At 46.5% G+C, this 23,868-nt stretch overlaps 7 protein-coding genes across 7 annotated transcripts; 3 read left to right on the top strand and 4 right to left on the bottom strand.

Moving 5' to 3' along the window:
- Positions 1-9,936: 9,936 nt before the first annotated feature.
- On the top strand, positions 9,937-10,905 carry BDZ99DRAFT_482727 (uncharacterized protein; the record flags this gene model as incomplete). The annotated part of the gene is made up of 1 exon (XM_033722518.1): positions 9,937-10,905. One exon carries the CDS (start codon positions 9,937-9,939, stop codon positions 10,903-10,905), a length of 969 nt encoding a protein of 322 aa, XP_033569555.1.
- Positions 10,906-11,910: 1,005 nt separating this feature from the next.
- BDZ99DRAFT_503790 (uncharacterized protein) lies at positions 11,911-12,933 on the bottom strand (the record flags this gene model as incomplete). The annotated part of the gene is made up of 3 exons (XM_033723986.1): positions 12,917-12,933; positions 12,635-12,775; positions 11,911-12,593 (listed from the first exon to the last, which is right to left on the bottom strand). Exons 2-3 carry the CDS (start codon positions 12,669-12,671, stop codon positions 11,911-11,913), a joined length of 720 nt encoding a protein of 239 aa, XP_033569556.1. The 5' UTR covers positions 12,672-12,775; positions 12,917-12,933.
- Positions 12,934-14,337: 1,404 nt separating this feature from the next.
- Positions 14,338-14,556, bottom strand: BDZ99DRAFT_401296 (uncharacterized protein; the record flags this gene model as incomplete). The annotated part of the gene is made up of 1 exon (XM_033716218.1): positions 14,338-14,556. One exon carries the CDS (start codon positions 14,554-14,556, stop codon positions 14,338-14,340), a length of 219 nt encoding a protein of 72 aa, XP_033569557.1.
- A 533-nt stretch (positions 14,557-15,089) lies between these two features.
- BDZ99DRAFT_200942 (uncharacterized protein) lies at positions 15,090-16,292 on the bottom strand. The gene is made up of 2 exons (XM_033713249.1): positions 15,905-16,292; positions 15,090-15,852 (listed from the first exon to the last, which is right to left on the bottom strand). Exons 1-2 carry the CDS (start codon positions 16,067-16,069, stop codon positions 15,139-15,141), a joined length of 879 nt encoding a protein of 292 aa, XP_033569558.1. The 5' UTR covers positions 16,070-16,292; the 3' UTR covers positions 15,090-15,138.
- On the bottom strand, positions 16,103-16,553 carry BDZ99DRAFT_527323 (uncharacterized protein; the record flags this gene model as incomplete). The annotated part of the gene is made up of 2 exons (XM_033726245.1): positions 16,103-16,427; positions 16,483-16,553. The coding sequence occupies 2 exons, from the start codon at positions 16,551-16,553 to the stop codon at positions 16,103-16,105; spliced, it is 396 nt and encodes a 131-aa protein (XP_033569559.1).
- A 1,398-nt stretch (positions 16,554-17,951) lies between these two features.
- BDZ99DRAFT_428324 (uncharacterized protein) lies at positions 17,952-19,957 on the top strand. Its single transcript, XM_033717189.1, has 3 exons — positions 17,952-18,179; positions 18,236-18,826; positions 18,891-19,957. The coding sequence occupies exons 1-3, from the start codon at positions 18,107-18,109 to the stop codon at positions 19,742-19,744; spliced, it is 1,518 nt and encodes a 505-aa protein (XP_033569560.1). The 5' UTR covers positions 17,952-18,106; the 3' UTR covers positions 19,745-19,957.
- A 1,441-nt stretch (positions 19,958-21,398) lies between these two features.
- On the top strand, positions 21,399-23,485 carry BDZ99DRAFT_576715 (uncharacterized protein; the record flags this gene model as incomplete). Its single annotated transcript, XM_033728604.1, has 1 exon — positions 21,399-23,485. The coding sequence occupies one exon, from the start codon at positions 21,399-21,401 to the stop codon at positions 23,175-23,177; it is 1,779 nt and encodes a 592-aa protein (XP_033569561.1). The 3' UTR covers positions 23,178-23,485.
- Between the last annotated feature and the right edge of the window lie 383 nt (positions 23,486-23,868).

The following is a 23,868-nucleotide window of genomic DNA, read 5'->3' on the forward strand; positions in this document are numbered from 1 at the left end:
AACGCCGCGCCTACGCCTAATAACCCTGCACGCCCTCTTTGCTCGATCGCTTACGCCCTTAGTGTTATAGGCCGCAAGGACCCTCCGGCGCAGCCTATTCTTGCCCTAAAGTCTATTAATCCATGTTATAAGAAGGCTATAGAGGTGGGCAAGTTCCGGATTGCTAGCAAGATATATATATAATATAAGAACTTTATAACTCTATTAAGGGCTGCTTAAACGCGTATATTGCACTGCTAGAAGTAGGGTAAAGATATTTAACTTAAGGAGAGGATAATTAGAAGCGCAGATATCTACTACTACTATTTATATAAGTATAGAAATAGATAGCAGAAGCTTTTAGTTATTTTATTAGGCAGGTCTACTGCTATAGATTACCTTATTAGGGTGCACCGGATAGATAAAAATACGGGCCTGCTATATACGGCCGCACCTACGGCCTTAAATTAGCCTAAACTATATAAGTATAGTAAGCAGCGGTTGCTTAGTATAAGGGTAATATTTAAAAGCTTTAAGCAACTGCTTATATAGTAGATTATCTACTGTTATATTATATTTTTCTAGTTTAAAAATATCTACTTCTATATAGTATTAGAGTTCCTATATCTAGGCCTTAATAAGTATCTACTAAAGGCAGCTTTAATAGTTTAAAAGTAGGTAACTAACGCCTAGTAAAAGTAGAAAAATAAGCTTAGAGCAGAGCTAAGGTGCGCCTATAGTATAATTTTACTTTTTTTTAATCTTTAGATATTACTAAATAGTTATACTATACTTAAAGTATATAGCTACTTTATTAGTAAGGCCGGCAGGTAATATATAGTAGTTCTAGCGCTTTATAAGGTCCTTAGTAACTATAGTAGTAAAAATATAGCCTAGAGCTAACTAGTAGTTATTTAAAACTATAGCTTTTAAAAACGCGTTAGTTATTTTATAGCGGATAACGCGGAGTTAAATAATATAGTAGTAGACCTTATTCTGCGGATTCTGCTTAATAAGCGTTGCCGGCGCCTTAGAATAGATATTATTAAGGCTAATAAGTGTCTACGCTATTTATTTATACCTACTAAAAAGGTTTACTATAACCCTAAGCTTATATATACCTATAGCGCGCCTAGTATATTAATATAATATATAACCCTTCGCGAGCAGGTAGATACACGGCTGGCAGCTTTACTAGCAGTAGAGGAGGCCTATTATATTAATAACAACCTATTAGCAAAACAGCAGCGCTATAAAGCTGCTAAAAAGGCAGTTATAGATAGCGTAATAAACTTAGATTTAGATAAGAATAAAAATAAGGAAAATAGATAGGCTATATAACGGGCTGCACAACGCGCTGTATATTATATACGGCTATAGTAAGTTTAACCTTAATACTAAAACTACTTTACGCTAAACTACTATAGGTAATATAGAGCTTCTAGAGCTTTTAAAGCTTTATAAGCTTTCTACTAAAGTAGAGTAGAGCGATTTCTAAATCTACTTTACTCTACTTTAATAAAATTACTACTTAGCGCTTACTTTTAGTAACTAAATCTTAGATTATCTATTTCCTTAAAGGTAATTCCTTAATAAACTTTTTATTTAGTAAAAAAGATTTAGGTCTATTAATATAGCCGGATAGTATATAGCCTAGAATAGTATATAGCCTACTCTATTAAATTTTCTAAAAACGCGACGTATAATATAACTATAACCTTAATACCTCTACTATAATAATAAAAGGCCCTTTATTAAAAGGGTAGAATTACTTAAAATTACTAGTATAGTAGCTGCCTATATACCTAGCTAGTTACAACTTTTATAGAGAGGGGTTAGAGTATAGTAGCCTACTATACCTACTATACCTACTACTATCTCTAATTAGTGCTTCTACCTACGTATATAGTTACTTTCTATATAGTATATAGTTTAGCCTTTAGGCCCCTAAAATAAAATAAAGTTTATATTAATTTATAACCTAAGTATTATAAGCCTAGTTATTTATTAGGATCTGCTTTTCTTCCTGCCCTATTATTATTATTATTGCTTTTTAAACCTTTTTAGTATTAAGTTAGTTATAATGCTATAAAAACGCTATAGCCGAATTAACTATATAATAGCCCGTGTTTTTTTACTAATATACTATTTATTTCCACTTTTATTAAAAGGATTATTCTATTTTTCCCTGCTAACTAAAAGCACTAGTTTTTTACCGTTAAAATAAAGGCCTACTCCGGCAATATATAGGAATATATTAACCCTAATAAGCTATTTTCTAATAATTCTATAAAACTAAATAAGCCTAGCCGGCCTATACTACCGGCAGCAGTAAGCAGCGCGGAAATATAGACCCCGGCGGCTAAATTAGATTAGAAACAAGCCTAAAAGGATACTAAAAAAAAGGAAGATTACTATAACGCTAAAATTAATACTATTAATAAACTCTAAGTCTATATTATTAAAACGGTTGTATTATACTATATACTATTTATTAATAAGGCTAAAACTATATATAAAATACTAATTAGCCTTAAGAATTAGGTAGCTTTATTTAATTAGCTACGCTGCTATAAACTCCGCACGCTATAGCAGCAGTAGTAAAAGTTTCTAAAAGATTTAAATATTAAATAATAGCTATAGGAATAGACAGTTCTCTATAGAAAATACGAAGAATATTAACTACCTAAAGCCGCCGATAATTGTTTATAACTTAACTTCCTGCTCTTTATTTAGCTAAAAAATCCCGAATTTTTAATATACTGGCGTAATAAAATACACCGCCGTATAGCTAGGGCTAAGAATACTCCACTACTTTAGGAACTAGTTAATTTATTCTATAACTAAAAACGGGAGGCTCTAGCTATTATAGGTAAAATTACTAGCTATTCTATATTTATAATAATACTTAATAGTATAGAATTAAAGCTACTAAATACGCCGGCAGCTATATAGGCCGCTATAATAGCATCTACGCCAGCCGCTATAACGGCCTTTATAATAGCCTCTAAAGCTAAAAATAAGCTTCTAAAATATATCTATAAAAAATACTACTTTTTCCGAAATTACCTATATATTTATAAGAATAAATAGCTAAATAAATAGAAAAGCAACTTAGCTATAGTAGCTAAGCTTAAGGAAAACCTTAAAAATTAACCCGAAAAATAGCAGGCGATTGTCACGGTATCGACCGCGACACCCTACCTACCGAAATTCTGCCGCAGATTGCTACAACTCCAGCAATCTGCACCGGCCTACTACCGTTGGCCGGCCTCCTGCTCTGCCTGCCCTGCTCCGCTCCCGTCTCGCTTCCGCTTCCTATCCTGTCCCGCTCCAGCCACCTACCGGCTGCCCCCTTTTCCTATCACCTAATCTGGTAAGGACCTCGCGTACACGCGTGCCACGCGCCGAAACGGCATAGAGGCCGTACGCCACGCGCTCGGCCACGCCCTTATATCCGGTGGCCCGTCTCCCGTCTTCCTGTTCCTTACACAACGTCTTGATTCTCCACGTAGCATTGTACATAGCACCTAATCAACGCTCCTCTTTGAGCCCTCGACCTCTCGCGTGTAGCGCTATCGTGACAGCGATAGTTTAAAAGCTGCAGGAAATAGCTAAGGCCGGAGGGCCTAATACTAGATTAGTTTCTTACTTTATAATTGCTATTATTCCGTACAGAGTATTCTATTTATCTACCTATAGCCTACGCAATAGCGTGCTTTTTAACTATATAGTAACTATATATATTTTTAACTACTAAAGCTAGTTTATTAGCAATCTAATACTATTAAATAATACTTACTACGCCGGCAGCTTAATAGTATTAATTGCTAGCTATAGAATAGCTAAAATTTCGCTATAAGGCCCTAATAGTAGCTATTTTACCCTACTATTAGGGGCCGCGTATATTCTAGGATTCTACTGCGGCGTGGTTTTCCTTAGTAAGCTTAATAAAAAAGGGGTGTTTTAGTATAATAAAAAAAACTATTTATATAATTTATAATACGGATAAGAAGTTGTTTAGGCCTGTATTAAGTAATAAAACGGACAGAATTTTATTAAATTTTATAAAGCCGATTTAAATCTAATAAACTTAATACTATAGCAGCCGGCTAAGTAAATAGCTATATATACGGCTATATATACAGCTAAGCAGCCGGCTAAGCAGCCGGCTAAGTAGACGGCTATATATACGGCTATACAGCCGGCTACGCAGTAGGCTATATAGTAGGCCGTGCAGCCGGCTACGCAGATAGCTACGCAGTAGGCTATAAAGCTAGCTATATAGCAGGCCATACAGCCTTCGAATTCTCCGAATATATAACAGCTAACAGCTGCCTACTAAAGGGATTTTCTATTAAAGTCTATACTAGCTGCTATTATAGCAAATTATCTAAAAATTAACTTTACTGCGTTCCTAACGCACTAAAGCTATTTTACACGACCTCTATAACGCGGGCTATACTTAGCTTATCTAATCGAGCTCTAGCAGTTTATTACAGCTCTCGGCCTACTATAGCATCGCCGCCTAGGCCACGCCGGCCCCTAGGCCCTATAGTATTTAACTGCTGCTATTATTAAAAATATACTAAAAAGCAAAGTAAAACTTATTAGCCCTACTATTTCTAAATACTCTAAATACGCTCTAAGTAAAGCTAAGTAATAAATCTTTTATATACCTGTTTTAAAGCCCTTTAGGCTATTTAAACTTATATAATTTAACGTTATATATAAAAAATATAGCTATAATAATAACAGCTACGCTGTCTACTTTTTCTGCCTGTATATAAAAGTATATATATGCTAAATATTCGGTAGTATAGCTAATCTAACCTAAATTATTATAGATAAAGTTGTCCTTATTAAAAAGCAATAGAATATTACTATACGTACGCTATAAACTAATAGAGAATAATTACTTAGTAATAAATTTAGGGTATAGCACCGCAGTAAAGGTATTAAATTTAATTAATCTACGGCCTATAATACTATATAGAATAGTAGAGCAAAGCGCTCTAGCGGAATTATTATTAAAAAAGCCCGTTATATATAAAAGGAAAGCTAATTACCTATAAATTTATAGCCGGAAGTATATAAAACAGCCGCCTATTTGCTTAATAGAACGCCTACTAAAGCGCTAGGTTAGAAAACTCTAATTACAGCCTTGCAGGCTGCAACTAGCAGGCCGATAGACCCTAGTATACAGCGTTTACGTGTGTATAAATATAGAGTATATCCGATGTTAAAAAAGCTACTAAAAACGCCGAAAACAACACCCTAAGCAATTATTAGCTATTTTATTAGCTATAAATCGGCTAATATCTATAGAATATAGATGCTAAGTAAGGATAAAGTTATTAGGGTATAGGATATTATATTTAATAAAACGCTATTTTATAACCCTTTATTAGAAGATCTAGCTATATAACTACTAATTTAATAGGTAAAGCACGTCCTAAATATAGAAAGCCTTTTAAAGCCGCCTATTGCATAAATCTACCGGGTAATAGAGGATAATAATTCTAATAACCCCCTATTTAATAAAATTGAAGTATAACCCCGTGCAGAGTAATAGCAGCAGCCGCCTACACAGCAGCAGCCGCCTGCACAGCAGCAGCAGCCGCCCGCATAGCAGCAGCAGCCGCCCGGCTCGCCGAGCTTAAATAACAACAACTGCTCCAGCAATAGCCGTTCGGAGCCTGCCTTACCTACGCCAAATCCTACGCCGTTACCTAGCCGTCTTCCTACGGCATCGCCTACAACCTCTACTATAGTATCGCCTACGGCCTCTGCTATAGTATCGCCTACGGCCTCTGCTACGGCATCGCCTATAGCTTCTGCTACGGTATTGCCTACGGCCTCTGCTACAGCATTGCCTACGGCCTTACTAACGGCCTCACCAACGGCCTCTGTAGTGGCTACCACGGCAGCTTCCTTAAGGCCTACCCGTGACCGCAAGCCGGCTAAACCCCGTGCAGCCTTATATATAGCAATTGTATAAGCCGAAGCTCTAGATAAACGCCTACCTACTCTATATACTACTTTTGCCGCAGGCGTTACCGGAGGCAGCTATTAAAAATCCTTTCTAGAGCCACCTAGAAACTAGAAGCAGCTACTGCAGCACCCTAAGCGCTAGGGGTTTATAGCAGCCGCTATTAAAGAACTTAACGGCTTAGTGGAATGCGGTAGCTTTATAGCTATAGAAAAGACGCCAGAAATAAAGGCCCTAGCTGTGCCGGTTACCTAGGTATTTATATATAAATTTAATGAAAACAGCTTCCTTATATACTATAAAGCACGCCTATATATACGCGGCGACCTTTAACAGCCTATAGAGCTAAACACCTATACAGCTATATTAGCCGGAAAAACCTTTCGGGCCTGTGCAGCTATTATCTATATAGCTAATTTTAATACCTAGCAGGCTAATACTATATCGGCCTTTATAAACCTAGAGCTAGATAAAAAAGTATATATTTACTACCCTAACGGCTTCTGCTATAAAAGCTACCTACTGCGTGTAAATAAAGGCCTCTACGGCCTCCGCTGTTCCCCCCTACTATAGCTAAATAATTAATTAAAAACGCTGCGGGAATTAGGGCTTAAAAAGGTGCCTAGCGTGCTATGCCTGTTTATTAATTAACACCTAATTATATTCTTCTATATAGATAATTTTATAGCATACTGCATGCTATAACACGGCGATAAATTAGCTAATTTTAAATATGCCCTAATAGCTTAATATAAGATAAAAGATCTAGGGGAAGCCTTCTAGTTCCTAGATATTTATATACTCTGTAACTAAGCTGCCGGCTAACTATAGCTTTGCCAGGATTTATATATTAATAAAATTGCAGGCAAATTCCGGTAGAAGGAGGCCCTCTATATGCATACGCTAATAGCTATAAATAGCCTTATTCCCTATAAAGCCGCAGCAGCTAGTGCATTCTCTATTTATAGCTATTAATAGAAAATAGGGTTATTGCTCTATGCAGCTATTAATACACGGCCGGATATAGCCCGTATAACCTTATAGCTGGCCGAATTTGCCAGGAACCCGTCGCCCGCTTACTACTATGCTGCTGACTGAGCACTTGCCTATCTCTATTAAATAAGGGGATATACACTGCAGTATTCTGCCTCTATAATTAACACCGATTAAATGCTTGTACGAGCCAGCGATGCCAGCTTTGCCGACGATGTTGCTATACGCCGAAGCTCACAAGGATATATCCTGAAGCTTTTTGGTGGCCCTGTCGATTGGAAGGCCACCAAACAAACGCACGTGACGATGTCCTCCACCGATGCAGAGCTTACAGCTATATCGGCAGCTGTGTCGGAATTCATGTGGTGGCAACGCCTATTTGTACACCTAGATCTAGCCCTAGAGGGCAACCAGGCCATTTCCGTGCTGTGCGATAACCAGCAAACCATCCGGCTACTTACAACGGCCGGCAGCAAGCTTACTACTAGCCTTAAGCACGTTGATATACACAGCCACTGGCTACGCCAAGAAGTACAAGCCGGCAACGTACAAATTGAATGGATTGCATCCGAACGTATGATAGCAGACGGCTTTACAAAGGTCCTATCTCGACAGAAACACGAGAATTTCGTTCGACAGCTCAACCTCGTTGATATATTCGATCGCATCGGCCAGGGCACCACGGCCAATGAATCCGACGACGACAAATAGCCCTACAAACACCACAAATTGCCAAGATTTCCTATATCTCATGCACTTCTACAGTCTCATCTCTCTTCCGAAGTTGGGGGGTGACTTGGAGTTGCTGGCATAGTAGCTGCCTACATGCCTAGCCAGTTACAACTTCTACAGAGAGGGGTTGGGGTACGGTGGCCTACCGTGCCTACCGTGCCTACTGCTGTCTCTAATTAGTGCTTCTGCCTACGCGTACAGTCACTTCCTACGTAGTATATAGTTTGGCCTTCGGGCCCCCGAAATAAGACAGAGTTCACGTCAATTTGCAACCTGAGTGAATTCTTCTATCTATTAATGCCTATAAACAAGGCCAAATTACAAGTTTCCGAAAGGCCACTAGCACGTACGATGTGCACAGAACAACAGCACGGCGACGCGTTAATAGTATCTAGCCAAAATGTGGCTTAGTAGCACCAAATCGCCGTCTTACACAAGCATAAGAAGAGGTCCTTAAGCAGTGGATTCTATCGATGGATTAACACGGTATGCCGCTAAGAATCGCGACCGTACGGGAAATAGCTGGCGTCTTAGCCACGCAGCGTGGGGATATAAGACCTATTGGCGAGAAGTGGGCACGGCTTTACATTAACCGCAATAACAACCTACAATCGAAATTTAATTGTAAGTACAATTACCAGCGTGCTAAATGCGAAGATCCTGTGCTTATTCGGGGCTGGTTTAAACGCGTTTAAGACGTTAAGATATAATACGGCATTCTAGATGAAGATACCTGGAATTTCGATAAAACTGGCGTCCAGATGGGTGTTATTACAACTTCGAAAGTTGTTACTGGAATAGATAGAGCTGGCCGGCCTAGAACTGTACAGCTAGGCAATCGCGAGTAGGTTACAATTATTAAGTGTATTAATGCGATAGGGGCAGCAATTCCACCACTGGTTATCTTTAAAGCGATTATGCACCAGGCTGCTTAGTACAAGGACAACATTATTCCACACGACTGGTCGATTAGTGTTAGTAAGGATGGCTGGACAACAAATGAGATTGGCCTAGTCTAGCTAAAGCTATTCCATAAGCGTATAAAGGATCGCACAGTTGGCACATATCGGATGCTTGTGCTAGACGGCCACAACAGCTATATTAACCCTAAATTCGATCAGTTTGCTATAGATCACAAAATCATTATCGTCTGCATGCCAGTATATTTATTGCATCTACTATAACCGCTAGATATAGGCTGTTTCTCAGCGCTTAAGCAGGCATACGGGCGCAGCGTTGAACAGATAATGGCTAGCGGCGTTAACCACATCGACAAGCACGAATTCCTACTACTATACAAGCAGGCTAGGCAGCTAGCACTATTACAGAACAACATACGGGCAGGATTCGCAGCTACTAGGCTAGTTCCATACAGCCCTGATCGCGTGCTATCACAGCTGCATGTTGAATATCAAACGCCATCACCCTAACGCCGTCCACAATCAAAAACTTCATCTTGGGCTGCTAAGATACCTTATAATATTAAGGAGCTTCAAAAGCAAAGGGCCTTAATATAACGGTTAATTAGGCAGCGCACGCATAGCCCACCAAGCCCAACAAATGATGCAATTCGACAACTTGCGAAAGGATGTGAAATCGCAATGTCAAGGACTGTGCTGCTTGAACGCGAAGTTGAACAGCTACGCAAAGAGAATCAGCGCCAAAAAAAGAAGAGGGCAAAGAAACGCAGGTATATAGGTAGAGGAGGTGTTCTATTAGGAGCAGAAGGGGCTGCTCTCGCACAAGCTGCCCAAGAAGGGGCAGCAGAGGGGGCAACAGCAGGGCCAGCTGAGCGACGGCAGCGAGCACCACCAAAGTGTAGCTTGTGCGAATCATTAGAGCACAACGCTCGTACGTGCCCTAGACGCCAGGCAACTAGCTAGCAGGTAGCTACACCAAATACAATTCGTTGTGGTTGAGCAATTCGCAATATTTGGCGTTGTGGTTTGGTGGGGTGGGCCACATGCTATCCTGGGCCACATGCTATCCGGCTACGTTATTTGGATTCGTTCGCCAAGTATGGCTAAAGTGGGGACGAGTCCTGCGCCGGAAGCTGAAGGCATACCCCCGCAACGAGCCCCAGTCAGGATACTATCACAGCCGCGGCATTCGGGCACTCAGACGGGATCTCGCTATGTTAGGCAATGTGCCCTCCCAGATGATAGAAGCGTTTGTAGCGCTTCGTCAGATGACGTCTGGAAACACCATCCATATCAAGAATACATGGCCAGTATGGTACCATGTCCCAAGCCCAACTATTCAACATAACCCAGCTGCTCTGCTTGGCCGAGCCTAGGAGCTTCATCCGCGCCACTGAGTCTCCGTTCCTGATGGTAACAAATTACCAGGAAATTCGAGGGGATGAAAAGATCGAAGGCCTTTACATTAATGTGGAGCTTCTGGATAAGTATGCCACGGAACTAGGCCTAACTATTTCACCGAATGTAGCCAAACCATCCGAACGAACCGTTGATGCTGCGGACTTTTTGATCATTGACGGGAAAAAGTCTTTGGTCTTGGCAAACGAGAAAGCGCTTCGGCGGGCAAAGGTCGACAGAGTCACGAGACGCATCGAATACTACACGACCAATGAGCTGGAAGACTTCGCCGCGCTTCAGAAGCACTTCACTGAGTACTTTCTGAACCCTGGCTGTGAGCTACCGCAGGACTTGAGGCGGCGCACGTCATGCTATGCTCTCAGCGTACCACAAGCATTGGGTGGAGGAAACCGTAGTACGGGGAATGGGGCCGTAACCACAGGCTCCCTTAATCCAAACGCATACTTGAAGTCGAGGTTATCACTGTCTCTCGCATCTGAATCTGGAATGTCCCGGACTTCTGTTGAAGCTCAGGATGACTCTGATGACGAGAAAAAGGAAGAGGTGGCGAATTCTGCGCGATCGCGTTGGAAAAGGCTCAATGTTGGGTACAAGGCTTGCGTAAAATTCGTTCGCTCAAGCGAGCGCGCCCAATACCGGAGTTGGACTGCGATTCAGACGGAGAGGACGCTAGACTTCGAGGAGGTGAGAGCGCCACGGGCTTGGCAGCTTGGAGGCTTCTGGCAGACAGTCCACCAAGCCCCAGAGGAGGATGCTGAGGATGATTGGGAGACGGAAGAGGAGTGGGAGGAAGATTTGGACCCAGAATCCGAAGATTGCGTTGGAGAAAGCACTGGAGAGGCCCATGAGGATATTGTGGACGACACATAGGTGCTAGTGAGAACATGAAAGCTGTCCAGTATAGTGTCGAGTGTCTACTGGCCATGCTAGCTGTAGAACATCCGACTTATCTCAAGAGCATCAATATTCTACCTTTGAGTACCAGACGCGCAGTCCTCCGAGAAACCAAACTCTCAAATCTGACGTGAAGATGTGATATGTAGTTGACAATTAACAAAACACAAGATTTCTGTCCGAAAGCATAGAGCAATCGCTGTTATAACTGTGAACGTGGAAAGGGTAGCGCTTGAAAAAATACCGTCTGTTCATTAGGTTTACTTATTGAAGAACGAAATCTCGGTCAAACATCTTCGTTTGCAGTGGAAATTTGATCGAAAACTTTTGATGCCATTGTCTGGCTTCTCAGCGAAAGCGGAGTGGATATATCGAGAGAGATTATGACTTCAGTATCAACATTCGGCGCGGAACGATGTCAAATAGCAACTGTTCGGTACACTGGTAGCAGAAATCGTTCTTCAATATACGGGAGAGATTAAGAAGTGATCGACAATGATGTTGATTAGGTAAGATGGACGGGTATGAAGTCTGGATAGAGTTCCCGCCAAACTAGCCGGGCTTGGCAAGGGTCCGGCTCCAGGGCTCCAGGTATTTGTAGTCTGGGATGAAGAACGTGACTACACAGCAGGAATGGAGCCAAGCAATCAGGCCGCAGCACTGCTGAATAGCCTGCAAGAACCATCTAGTTGAATACATGAATCAAGGCAAGACTGGTTTTGAAGATCTTCACGTGTGAGAAGAACCGGATGCTTCACAACGAGAATTACTAGACATCAACAGTAAGGTCTCAAAAGGGCATAATCAGTTTGTCAACAATAATGAATTCATTTCAAATTCATTGCGCCGGCCCGGAGCGTTCTGGCCCGGAGCGTTGCATGCTGCATCTTGTCCCCCGATACTTCCCCTTCAACAATGCACATCCTCTCAGCCATAAACATTCCCCCGTACGTCTTCCTCAATCCCCTCTCCATCGCTCCATCACCCCTCAAGACTAGCGTTCTCCTTCCCCACATTCTCGTTAGAACCCATCATCATCGTCACCTCTCCGAAGACCGCTACAGTCATATAGGCGAGCCACATCGGGCCGGCAAAGACGCTATAAGCAATAATCGCCATGTTGCTCCCCCCAGTCCCAGTATCCCTCGCTAATTTCAACCCCAGCGCCCCATTCACGATTCCCAGCGTGATCAGGGCCCTTCCGAGCCAGACGTGGGCGTAGCTCCAAGCCCCCCGCGTCCCTGTCTTTTTGAAGCCGAGATGATGCAGCACCCCCAAAAACAGTTGGAGGAACAACAGCCCAAACAGCACGATCCCGATAATCACGTGCGCTTTGTTCATCAAGCCGTCGGGGGTTATGCTTCGGCTGGTGGCCAAGTAGATCCCGAGGCCAAATGCGGCGACGAAGACAAGGATGGCGAAGAGCTGGAGCACGCCGTGGACGAACCAGACCAGGCGGAAGGGGACGAGGCGGACGATGATGCCGCCGGTTGGGAAGAGGATTACGAATGCGAGGGCGGCAAGGATGGCGTGGGCGGTAAGGTTTCTTCGGAAGTTGGCGGTGTCGCGCATTTTGGAAGAATCGCCCGTGGGGAGGAAGTTGGGGTTGGAGTAGGTGGGGCCAGGGCTGGAGTCGCCGTAGGCGGTGGTGATTGCTGCTGGGGCTGTTAGGAGTTGGAGGATAAGAAGAGGACAGTGGTCTTACCGAGGAGAAGTACGAGACGGAGGATTTTGGATGCCATGATTGCTGTTCTACTGTTGGTTCGCGTTTGAGGATGTAACGTAAAAAGAGAGAGTAGACGCTGGGCGTGTTGTTTTGATGATGAGGATGAGGAGAAGGTGAGGTCTGGAGGAAGGTGAGCTTATATACAAGAGGTGACATGCCCCTGCCGTAGCCCTCACCTCTCCTCCCCGACAGAAAAGCTCTTAGGTCACGTTGAAAAGCAGAAATGGAGACCACGAAGCAGAGACAGCAAGAACTATTCACCTCAGTACATTGTTCCATTAATCTGACACTACTCGGCTGCACCGCCCTCTATCCACGCAACCCCGTATCCTTCAGCCAAGCATTGGTCCCACCACCGCACACCGGAATATGAGGGTCCTTTGAGGTTTTATGACGCGGTCCACACAGCGAACGGCACGGGAGACCAGCAGCTTACGCGTTTCAGAGAGGGATTGGTGGGTAGAGTTGGTGTTTTGAAGATGGTCGTCATGCCCGGAGATCGGGGATGAGCCAGAGCGTCGGGATGCCACATACCACTCTGGCACGTGACCAGGACCTTCCCTCACCGCCAAGACCTGTCTGCAGAAGGATCGAGCGATGGGGGAGTACTCGGCAGGCTGCTGTTGCGATTGTGAGACCACGCTACAGGTGCGTCGTAGTACAACAAGGACACCACGCTGCAGGTGTCCTCGAGAAAGGCCGAGGCCTGCTTCCTTGGCCTATCGGGTGCTGCATGCCGACCCGCGCGGCAGACGCTATGTATGCAGCTTCGAAACAGTGGTGGTTAGGGTTCGGAGCTGCATGGTCAACGTGCAGTGTAGACTCGACACTTTTCCCTCTGCAGGGCCAAGACTTGCTTGCCTGAGTAATGGGCTAGGTTAGATTGAGGGATCTACGGCATGGGTCCCTCAGCCTATCGGAGTAAGTTGGTCGTTGAAAAACGATCGGTCTCGATTGTAAGGTACAGTACGAGGTAGGAGCGAATTCGATTCCTGCAGCGCATTGGGGTTTTTTTGGGGCCGAGACTCGCTCTTTCGGTTGGCGGTAGGGTTTCAGGGAGGTATGGGGAGTCTAGGTGCGAGATGAGGCTTTCCAAGTTCTGCCATGCGGCACGGAGTTTTGCCTACTCCGTAATCACGTTCTGAGATCTATCTACTGGCCACGAGCTAACTCTTAAGCAAAGCTAGTTCGCGGTGATCGGAGCGGTCCAGATGCGTCGTTTTGTGGCTAGGAATTTGGCCTTCCTGGGACCGGAGCTCCGCAGGCTTCCCCCTTCCTAAGTCGTGACAAATGCGAGGCCATGGCGTAGCTTCTCGTAGAAAAGCTCTCAAACGGTTGTATTAATCGATTATGGCTTTGGCTGCGCACTACATTGTGAAGAAGCGCGACCAACCAAAGGAAGAGGCGACACAGCGAAAGAGCATACCCGAATGCACTAAAAGCGCACTCCATATCGCCACCTCCATTCTTCAAAAAGAAACCGAGTCAGCATGCGGTTTAACCGGATGGGCTTCGGCCTTATCGCTTCCGCGCATGATCAGGCCTATCCATATAGACGTTTATCTCAGCCATCCTCCACCTCTTCGTCCTGTCTTCCCCCGTCGCTATCTCTTTTGGGCCCCGGCTCCCTCTCCTTTGTCGCAGAAACAAGGAGACTCTAGAGACAACTGCCTTGAGAACCATCATAATCCCCGACTAACCACCGTCCTCTCCGAAAGCAGTTTTTCCGCGTTTCTCGCAAACTCCTTCTTCTTGTGCACCTCCAGCCGCGTGCACGAATGCTGCTCGGGCAGCCGATGCTTGGCACAGAAGCGGCTGGCGCAAAGGCTGCGGTCGCCGACGATACGCTGAATGGGTTTCGAGCAGAGAGGCAACACGCAAGTGAACTTTTGGGGTGCCATGCAGGTGACGGGTATGCTATGTACGCTCGCGGCTTAGAAGTGGAAATGCTCTAAATATTATCGGTTGTCTGGGAAGGGTTGGGTTTTGTAGTTCGTTGGACATTGCTATGAAAGAACGATGTTTTGCGCGACATCGCGATTTGGATGAGGAGGCATTGTTTAGTTGAAAGCAAGCGGGGCGACGGTCTTAGATGAAAATGGTGCTTAGACTTGCTGCACAATAGCTTTGTTTCGTGGAAAGCCACGGTCGGGAACATTCTGGGTGGCGCGATATCGAACAAAGAATTCTTCTAGGCCTGTTTTGTTTCAAAGTGAAGAAAGTCGGCGACTCCTGGCTGAATATTAGGCGAATCCAAGAAAATGAAAAGCGTAACTTGGATTGAGGAATATGAGACATGTATTCGTGAATTCGCGCCCATTCATTAGGTACCCAAATCAACACTATCATAACCAGTCAGGCCTACAGAAACCTTGTCCTGCGTAATATCACTACTCTCATCTATCAAGCTACTCCCCGAGCTACATGATCCCTTCCTCACAGTCGTCCGGCTGCTGCGTCCTCCCCGTCGTGATCTCATGTCCCTAGCGAAGCCTCATTCTCTTGTCACGTGCGTACTGCATGGCGTTTGTCCAGGTTGGGGGAAGAAGCAAATTAGCGCCAGTTGCGGATTTTGCCAACATCTCTAGCTCTAGGATATATTCCTTGTCGTGAGGGTCCGGTAGAGCATGGAATGTCTCTGAAGAGACCAGCTTTCGTCTTACCTTGCACTCCCAATCCGCTCTCGCCTTGTCTTCCCATTCTTTCATATCTTGGTTCGAAGGCAGTTTTAGCCTTCTAGCGAAAACCCGAGCAGCCACAGCGCTTTGAGCCTCGGCCGTCCGAAAAGCCGCGCCCATTTTGGTGAGACCCACAAAAGCGAGGCTTGCGTCCTTGATGTAGAAGAGATGTTTGTAGAGGCCGGGAATAGTGAAGCCGTCTTCATACATCTGGATATCTTTGGTGTGCCATTGGCCATCCATCTTGGATTTCACCCGGGAGTACAGAAATGGAACCGTGTACTTGAAGTCAGTGCAGAATATGACCATGTGGATATTTCGCTCGATGGAATTGCCGTGGAAGTAGATAGCTAGCTTCTTGCCGCTTTTGAACTGAAGAATTTCAGGTCGTCGAGTTATGTTCCTGTCGCACAGATTGACCTGGCTTGTCCGTGTGGACACGTTAACGTTTCTCGCCAGGGGAAGGATCTGTCGTGAGATATCGAACCCAGATGCTGCATTGCCGACAATGAGAACGCGCTGTCAGACTGTCAACTAGAGTTTTTCGGGTATAGATGAGAGGGCTTCTCACCTTAATCTCGAACTCGGCCGGGTTCTTGAAATCTTTTGAATGCGAAACAACTTCTGGATGCCGTGACTTGAAGTCCGCCAAACCTGGGATGTTTGGCTCATGCTTTAGGTCGAACGCCCCTGTGGCGATCACGACACCGTGGAACTTGTTAGTGTCGGAGGTCATTTGGGGTGATGTCCCATCATCATATTTGACAGTTCATTTCCTTCCGACATTGGTGCGGCAAACAAAGGTAACCGTTGCATTGAATTTTGTCTCGAAGGCGTCACGGAACCTCAGCTGTAAGACCTCGAAATAACTTGTCATATATTTTGAGAGGCGCTCAGACGAGAGAAATGCTGGTTCATCGCTCGGCCACGGCCAATGCGAGTACTCTATTAGTTGCCGAGGAACATTCGCCGAGAGATTGTCGTAGATAGCGCTCTCATATATGCTGTCTGGGTGGCGAGAGGTCCAGATACCCCCGGCGAGGGTATTGCGCTCATACATCGTGACCTTGACACCTTCCGCTAGCTGATATCTTCTAGTTCGGTAAGTAGTGAGGCCTGATATCAGCTTCGGTAACGACGGGGACTCACGTTGCGGTCGCAAGACCAGCTACACCGAACCCAATGACGGCAATCTCTGTGGGGTTGACCTGTTTAGGCATTCTGGCAGGCGGTCTGTTCTTGTACACCGAAGGGAAATGGGGCTTCGAGACGAAATACAGCGGTGAAAAATCTGCAGCCTCGTCATGTCTGATACAGCCTAGCAAGCTCACCCGTAGGACCTTCTGGCATGGTGTCTCAGTTCTCAAAATGAGAAGAGGTAAATTGCTAAGAACAAGACCGACAGTAATGTCTCATGTAGCCCTTCTGCCAGTCACTACTGCTGGCTTCGCTGTGGTTGGTGGATATCTGCTTCCAGAAAGGGCTTTCGTAATGGGTGGATCGCTCTTGCCACCAAACAAATTGGATGGAACCTCGGGACGGGTGTCAATAGCATTCATAAAGAGACAAAGGATAATTGGAATTGAGGTGCATATTCTGGAAAGCTTTTAATCATATGTGCGCGGAACGCAGAGAAGTTCCAGCTCAGGATAGAAGAAAACCTGATTGTTGCCAATGCAATTTGAAAGCAAGGATGCAGTCGAAATCGAGAACTCTGTACCCTGTCCAAGAACACCTTTGTTTATGAGGCTTTGCAGATTCTATGCGTCGGGGAGAGCCTTGTAAGTTGGCTTTGAGATACTGAATGCTCAGAGAAAACGACGCCCTAATTTCCTGCTGAGATATAGTAGTTAACGAAGGTTAATCCTACCTTTCCTCTGTCTAAGGCTACCAGAGTTAGGAAGCTGGGGCGACCAGCTCAAGGATGCAAGTGCACTATATTAGATGAAGCCGGATGGAAGCCCCCGCTCAGATCCTTTGGACGAGGCTGAATGGATCCAAAGTGTGCGGCGCTTCGATCATGGCACTTGGATGAGCCTCTGCCAGGGGTAGACATGCTGGGAAATGTATCCATTGGCATCGCTCTAATGGCGAAACGATGAGATGAACTATATGAGATAGGAGCGGGAAAGTGGTGAAGGGTGGATGGAGATGGGATGGACGAGTTCCAAGGTTGTAAAAGTGGAGTTTCCCCGCGCTAGTTCGTAAATAGAATAGGGCCTTGGCATCGTTTCGTACGAGATCCCCCCTGCCCCTTCTCCACAACCTCAAAAACCATCCCGCCCATATCCTCATCGCCATGGATATACCTCTCCATTGACCGCGAGGTCTCGTCGAAAGGACCTGTCTATGAAACCCGTGTCGGCGTCTTCATACGCAGACCTGCCTCAGAAAACCAACTCCAAACTGATTCCCGCCCCCACTCAGCCTCGCGCCTTGACCTCTCAGCATTCATGCATATACAGTCATATACGCTAGGCCGTTCTCCATGATTGATGCATAATTAGCGACGCCGTGCCGCTCAGTGGATACGTGCGGCTCAGCAAATAAAGTTTTTCCTCCTTTTTTACCTAAGAGCCATTCAACCCGAGTTTTCCTTCAGGACACGTATGACGGACACTCGCGATACGACACGAATGAGATAAAACTCACGACTTGTTTGAATTTCAGTTCTTTTTCATAGCTCTGTCTCCTCTCATTTGTTCTAGTCGATATCGTTTAACCCATTCCACAAAGTTTTGCAGCGATTGCTTGACGCGTCACGACTTCCACGATGCAGAAGTTCGCATCAAGTAGCTTCAGTCTTGACGACCTAGGGACAGATGGGGCGTGGCTATGTGCCAAAGGTACGTCGCAAGTCGTGCAAAGGTGACCCAGTCTCACACAAGCTCACAGGCAATAGGCCCGTACCTGGATTTTATAGCAGAGCGTTGCTCCTACGATCCTGGATTAATGATCGCAGACCCAAAAAATAAAGACCACCCCATCAAACCCGGAAACGCGACCGTCGTTATGCTAGAGCAAGATCATTCTTCCCTCAATTTTGCATCCAAGGAGTTCAAATCATGCTCCGATCTTCAATCCTACTTCATGAATGATTCGGCATCTCCACAAGGGCCTCATCCACGACGGCGCATCTACATCATGGAAGGTCTTGCTCAGGACTACATCTCCGTTTTGGGATCGCAATTCTTCATGAATCCATCCTTCTTCATGCGCCAAGAGCGTACCTGCATTTGGAGTAACGCATTTACGCCCGTGAGCGACTCATTACCGCAGCCGTCACTACTAGAACCACACAAGAGCTTCATGATCGACTATTGCGAGCTGAGACAGTTTCCGCAAATTATTCCCAACACCGCAATGTTTTGTAAAAGGACTGGTAGACATGTTGGGATGACTCCATCTAGGCACGAGGAGAAGTCGACGACCGGGATGCTACGGCGCAAATGCTCCTTCTGGTCTCGGGAAACACAAAGCGGAGGTTGGGATGGTAAGTGAACCTTTCTTGGTCTAATAGATATTTCTCTATCTCCGGAACGCTGATCTTAAACTAGTCGTCGTCTTATGCGATCCCCAACTCCAAGATGCCTGGAATGATTCAAGCACATGTGCCACCGTGCCCAATAGTCCTTTCCAAGGCGGCTACGTTGATTTTCTCCCAATAAATCTCACCCGCGACGCCCATCTAACTACCCCAAAACATACCCGAAAATCTATGCTCCACGATCTGGTCTTCTACTACACCCACCATGCCCACCTCATTCCCCCCGCAGACTGGAAACTCCCCGTTGCCGCATCACTTTTTCCCAAAAAGATCATAGCAGCCCACTACCTCCAACTAGTCGCTTATATCAAAGCGATGCTCCCTTCCCTCGAACTCCAACTCTCCAGCAGCTGGACAAACGAACAAGAGCAATGGCGCACTCTCCAAACCATCTCCCGCCGCTGCGGCGACTATTGCGATAATATCGAAGACATACTCCTAAGCTTGGGTCTCCCTCTTTCGCTACCCTCCTCCACCGCGGGTAGTTGGATGGATTCGGCGAAGGATTACCAATATATACGCCTCCGGCTTGAATCCCTTAAGGCCCGCGCGGATACGCTGATGGCGGCGATGACAGGCTTGGCATCGATCGCCGGCAATCACCAGGCGCTGGACGAGGCCAAACGGGCCAAGAGACTCACCTTGGTGGGGTTGGTATTTATCCCCCTAGCGTACAGCACGAGTCTGTTTAGTATGACGGACAACTTTGCGCCGGGGCAGAGCGCCTTTTGGGTGTACTGGGTCGTCGCAGTGCCGCTGATTATTTTCACGTTCCTCGTAGCAGGAGTGCTAGATTTGGTGCTTGACGAAGCGGGGAAGTTTTCATTTCATCGGTTGAGAAGACAGAAGACGAATGCATCCTAGGAGCTGGAGACCATGTGAAAATGCCTACGGCTGTTTTCTTTCTTAGCTTTTAGATCTCGGTGTGCCATCTCAGGCGACAGTGTCTGCTAGTCCTTACTTTGCAACGCTTTTGAATTCCATCTTGTGATTTCCCAGCTTTCTATCCGTCGCTTCCTTCGTCCATTTTCACTATCGGGTCGCGTCGTGCTACCTTCGATTATTTACTCGTACACTCTCCTTCTCACTCGCTTGCGCGTGCACATCGCCACACTTTCCGATCATATCAAGCCAAGAGTTGCCAAAAGGGCGTGTGTCCGTGAACACATAGACACCTGGACATGCGAGACTATCTGCATACCTGGACATGCGGCACCCTCCTGCGCCTTTCGACTAGCTTGTGCCGAAGCTGCCTAGGGAAGTGAAGTAGTTGGAGAGCGATATCATGTGCCAATCACGTGACTCGGCAGATCCAAAAGAGGTCTTTTGAGTATTAAAGCTTATCTCGACAGATTCGGGACTTCCTTCGCTATGGAGTGGGACCTTGACGTTCCATCATCGTTAGACATTATGACTCTGTCAAGATACCACACATCATCAGCCGCTCATCAACGAGACCCGCACCTGCTCTTTTGCTGGTTCAAAGCACGGAATTTTGTTCCTCCGCACCCAAAACCGAAAAGACAAATGCAAACATGTGCAAGCCCCCATGGAGGCACGGAAATTCACCAAGCTTTTCTTTCGTCTCTATCAAAAGAGCCCTAATTCACCGCGTAGGCGATGCTTTCACCATTTACCATCTCATCGTAATTCGCGCGCCTCTAAATCGAGCGACATCGTTTAAGGTCCTGCTGGAGTACGACATCGAATCCCTCCTGGAGGGTCTGATTCGTTGGGAGATTCGGGCCTTGCAAGTTTTCCTCGACGCACTTAGGCGTTAAGTCGATTGACACGATGGAGTCGGATAGGACGCTGGAGACGGCGGCAGGAGACGACATCCTTCGCCTAGTACACCGGATTGTTCTGATGTCTCTTGGGTCAATCTCCGACAACGAGCGCACCGACAGGACTGCAAGTGAAGCGATTGGTGGGCGCGGTGAGTCATGCCGCAGAGGGCGACATCATACAAGTTGATTTCATACAAACGTTATTTAAGAAATTATGGTTTCAGTAGATTGATTTCTTTCAGTGCAAAACAGGTAATGTAATTCCTGCTATTTGGGGTTAGTAATTCTGCTATCTTGTGAAGTCCATGGTCCGCTTCAAATCTCATTAGCTAGTCTGCTAGACTTTGTTGACTACTTTTATATGCTTAGGTATAAGCACTCCTATCTTATCACTAAGATATCGCTCGTCATGCCACCTTGTAGCAAATAATGACTTCATCCCCGGACCTAAAGCCACTTCGACGGTACGCTGAGATTCACCAGGCCGCTTCTATCAGGGCTGTCCCACCCTGCAACGAAGCACAGTCAGAGCGCTCACTCGCGACTCGGGTCGCTCATTCACCACGCCGGCGTCGTGCGCGCGTTCATACATTTCCTCAACATCAAACTTTCCAGGCAGCTCACCAACATCCTCCACAACCGCGCCCCCCACCATAGCTCACCACAAACCTACCCGCATCCTACAATCAAGCCATCTACAACCACCCTATCTACGACGGGTCCCTACGGCCATGGACGATCGCATGCCATCGACTCTCGAAGAGTTCTTGCAGAATCACGTATTGGAGATTCCTACGGAATGTCAAATCTGCTTCGAGGGATTTGACACGGGAAATCATACAGCGGTCCTAGCGACTAGCAATCCGCGCTGTCATCATGTATTCGGACTCATTTGTCTGATCAAATGGCTCAAAAGCGACTTTGCGAGGAAGAAGGAATGCCCAGTCTGTACGAACGTATTCTACCAGTCGGAACCCATCTCCATGGTTCTTCGGCTCCGTAGGATTCAAGCTCAACTTGACGCTATTGGCGCCGCTGTCGCCCCGGACGCTCTGCCCACCGCTGGTCCTGTTGATGCCGAATTCTCCCTTGCCCGGGAAGTCGAAGATTATCTCCTTCCACAGAACAAGAACCGAATTCTTGGCGTCCTGGTCGACGGGCTTCACGTTGATGCTGTCCTCTTCACGTTTCACTTGGCGCTGTTCAATTCTGCCGCCCTCAGAGCCCTCCGTGTCGGCCTCCTCGCCTGCCTTCAAGATGCCACTATTGCCAGCTCCACTGGCCACCCCCCTGCCATAATTGCATCCCTTTGCACTGCCGTTCGCGACGCACTAGAAGACCCCTTCGCTTTGGTTCCAGTGCCTCCAGTGGCGTGGTTGGCACCCGCGGTCGCTGCTCTCCTTGTTCCCGACAGCCTAGGTAATGTCATAGTTAACCTTATACATTGGCTCAATGCGTCTGAAACCTCCAACGCCTTCGCTATCGCTCTTCTCAGTCCTGCTGTTGTGAACGCCTACCGGGCCAGCTTGCTCGCCCGCCTCGAAGATCCCACTATTGCCGAAGCCACGGGTCGCCCGGCTGCCTCTATCGAAGAACTTTGCATCAATCTCCGCGCGGCTCTAGCACCCTTAGTTCCTGTACCGGTCGCTGACCCCGTTCAAAATGCTGTAACGGAAGCGCCTATCGTCCAGGCCGTGCCCGCCTCTTCAGTAGAAGCACATCTCTCGAACCTCATCCCGGACGACCAGGTAGACGATAATCTGTCCATTACCCCAGCAGTCATACGGGTGCTCACTCCTGCCCTTCTTGGTCGAGGCATCGACGCCGCTGCTGTTGAGGCTCTCAACGCCCGAGAAATGCACGTCGTCGATACCATGATCGATCCTGCCCGACTTCGCACCTTTCGCGCTATGATGCTCGACGACGCGACACTCTCTGAGCAGAATCGTGCTGAATTTCTTGCTGCAAACAACGCTGCTGCCCGAGAGGCTCCTGTTGTCCCTGCTAGCCCTGAGACTCCTCGGGCCGCCGTAGCTCCTGTCCAGCCTACTGCCGAGGCCTTGGCCCTGCGCGACACGAGATTTATACCCGCCATGGAATCTCGTGCCATAGCGGACGTCTACTTCCGGGCGCTGATGGGTGGTGCGGTCAACCAGGGTGCTCTCGACGCTCTAAACGCTCTTGATCCCCGCATCGCGACGTATATCTTGGACCCCGTCTGCCTTCAAGCCTCTCGCATTAGGTTTCTGGCTGTCAGTGGCCACGGACGCGTCCCTGAACACATCCGGGAACTAATCCGCGCTGCCTATGACGCTGCTGCCCTGGAGAATCCCGTTCATCCCGCAGCGCCTGCAGCACTAGTTGACAACGCCCCAGACCTACCAGTGCTTGGTTTTGCACTCAATGTCTTCTTTGGAATCATTCTTGGTATGGTCGTTGTCATCATGATAGCGGGCGCTATTGGAATCCTTGGCTCTATTCTTGAGAAGATTGCTGGCTATCAGCCCTGATAGTGGCATTTCCTTAGCGAAGTCTTCAGGCATCGAAGACTAGGCAACGGAATTGCGGACTTCTCTAACGCAACAGCCCGCAAATACTTGTCTAGCGTGGTTTGCGGCGGCTGCAGTGGGCTATTGCAGATACGAAAGAGGAGTACTTTGATGAAGCGGAATTTTAGTTGGCTGCAGGAGGCCTAGAAAAGACCTTCTCCCTAATGCGGTGAACAATATGCTCCTCGGGCAATAATTTGTAGCTAGCTATGGCACCCGAACAGTCAGTCATAAGGCAAGTCACCAAGACGCACGCCCTCACAATGGATATATACGTTTCTCTCAGATACCGCTCATGCACTGTGACCTAACCCAAACCTGTGCCGTGATTAGGCTAGTCTGAAAATCTTAATTATGTCGTAAGATCCAAGGTTCCTTCCCACCAGCGGCATTATTTAGCGACCCTCATCCCTAGTGCGATCAATACACGCGCACAGTAATGAATTTCCCTTACTAAGCTTGCTGGACTCGACAGATAGAAGACCAAGGGTTGCGATCTGTTGTAGCCCCATATCCATCGCTGTCGGCCCCTTCCTGTCTAGCCGCTTACTCAGCAGCTTCCTGTGTAACGTAATCCACAAGTTAGTGGCCCGCACAAGCTAGTGGCCCACCCAACCACGCTACCGAGGCCAAATATTCCGAATTACTCCAC

Source organism: Mytilinidion resinicola, assembly GCF_010093595.1.
Source record: "Mytilinidion resinicola strain CBS 304.34 unplaced genomic scaffold BDZ99scaffold_31, whole genome shotgun sequence".
NCBI lineage: Eukaryota > Fungi > Ascomycota > Dothideomycetes > Mytilinidiales > Mytilinidiaceae > Mytilinidion > Mytilinidion resinicola.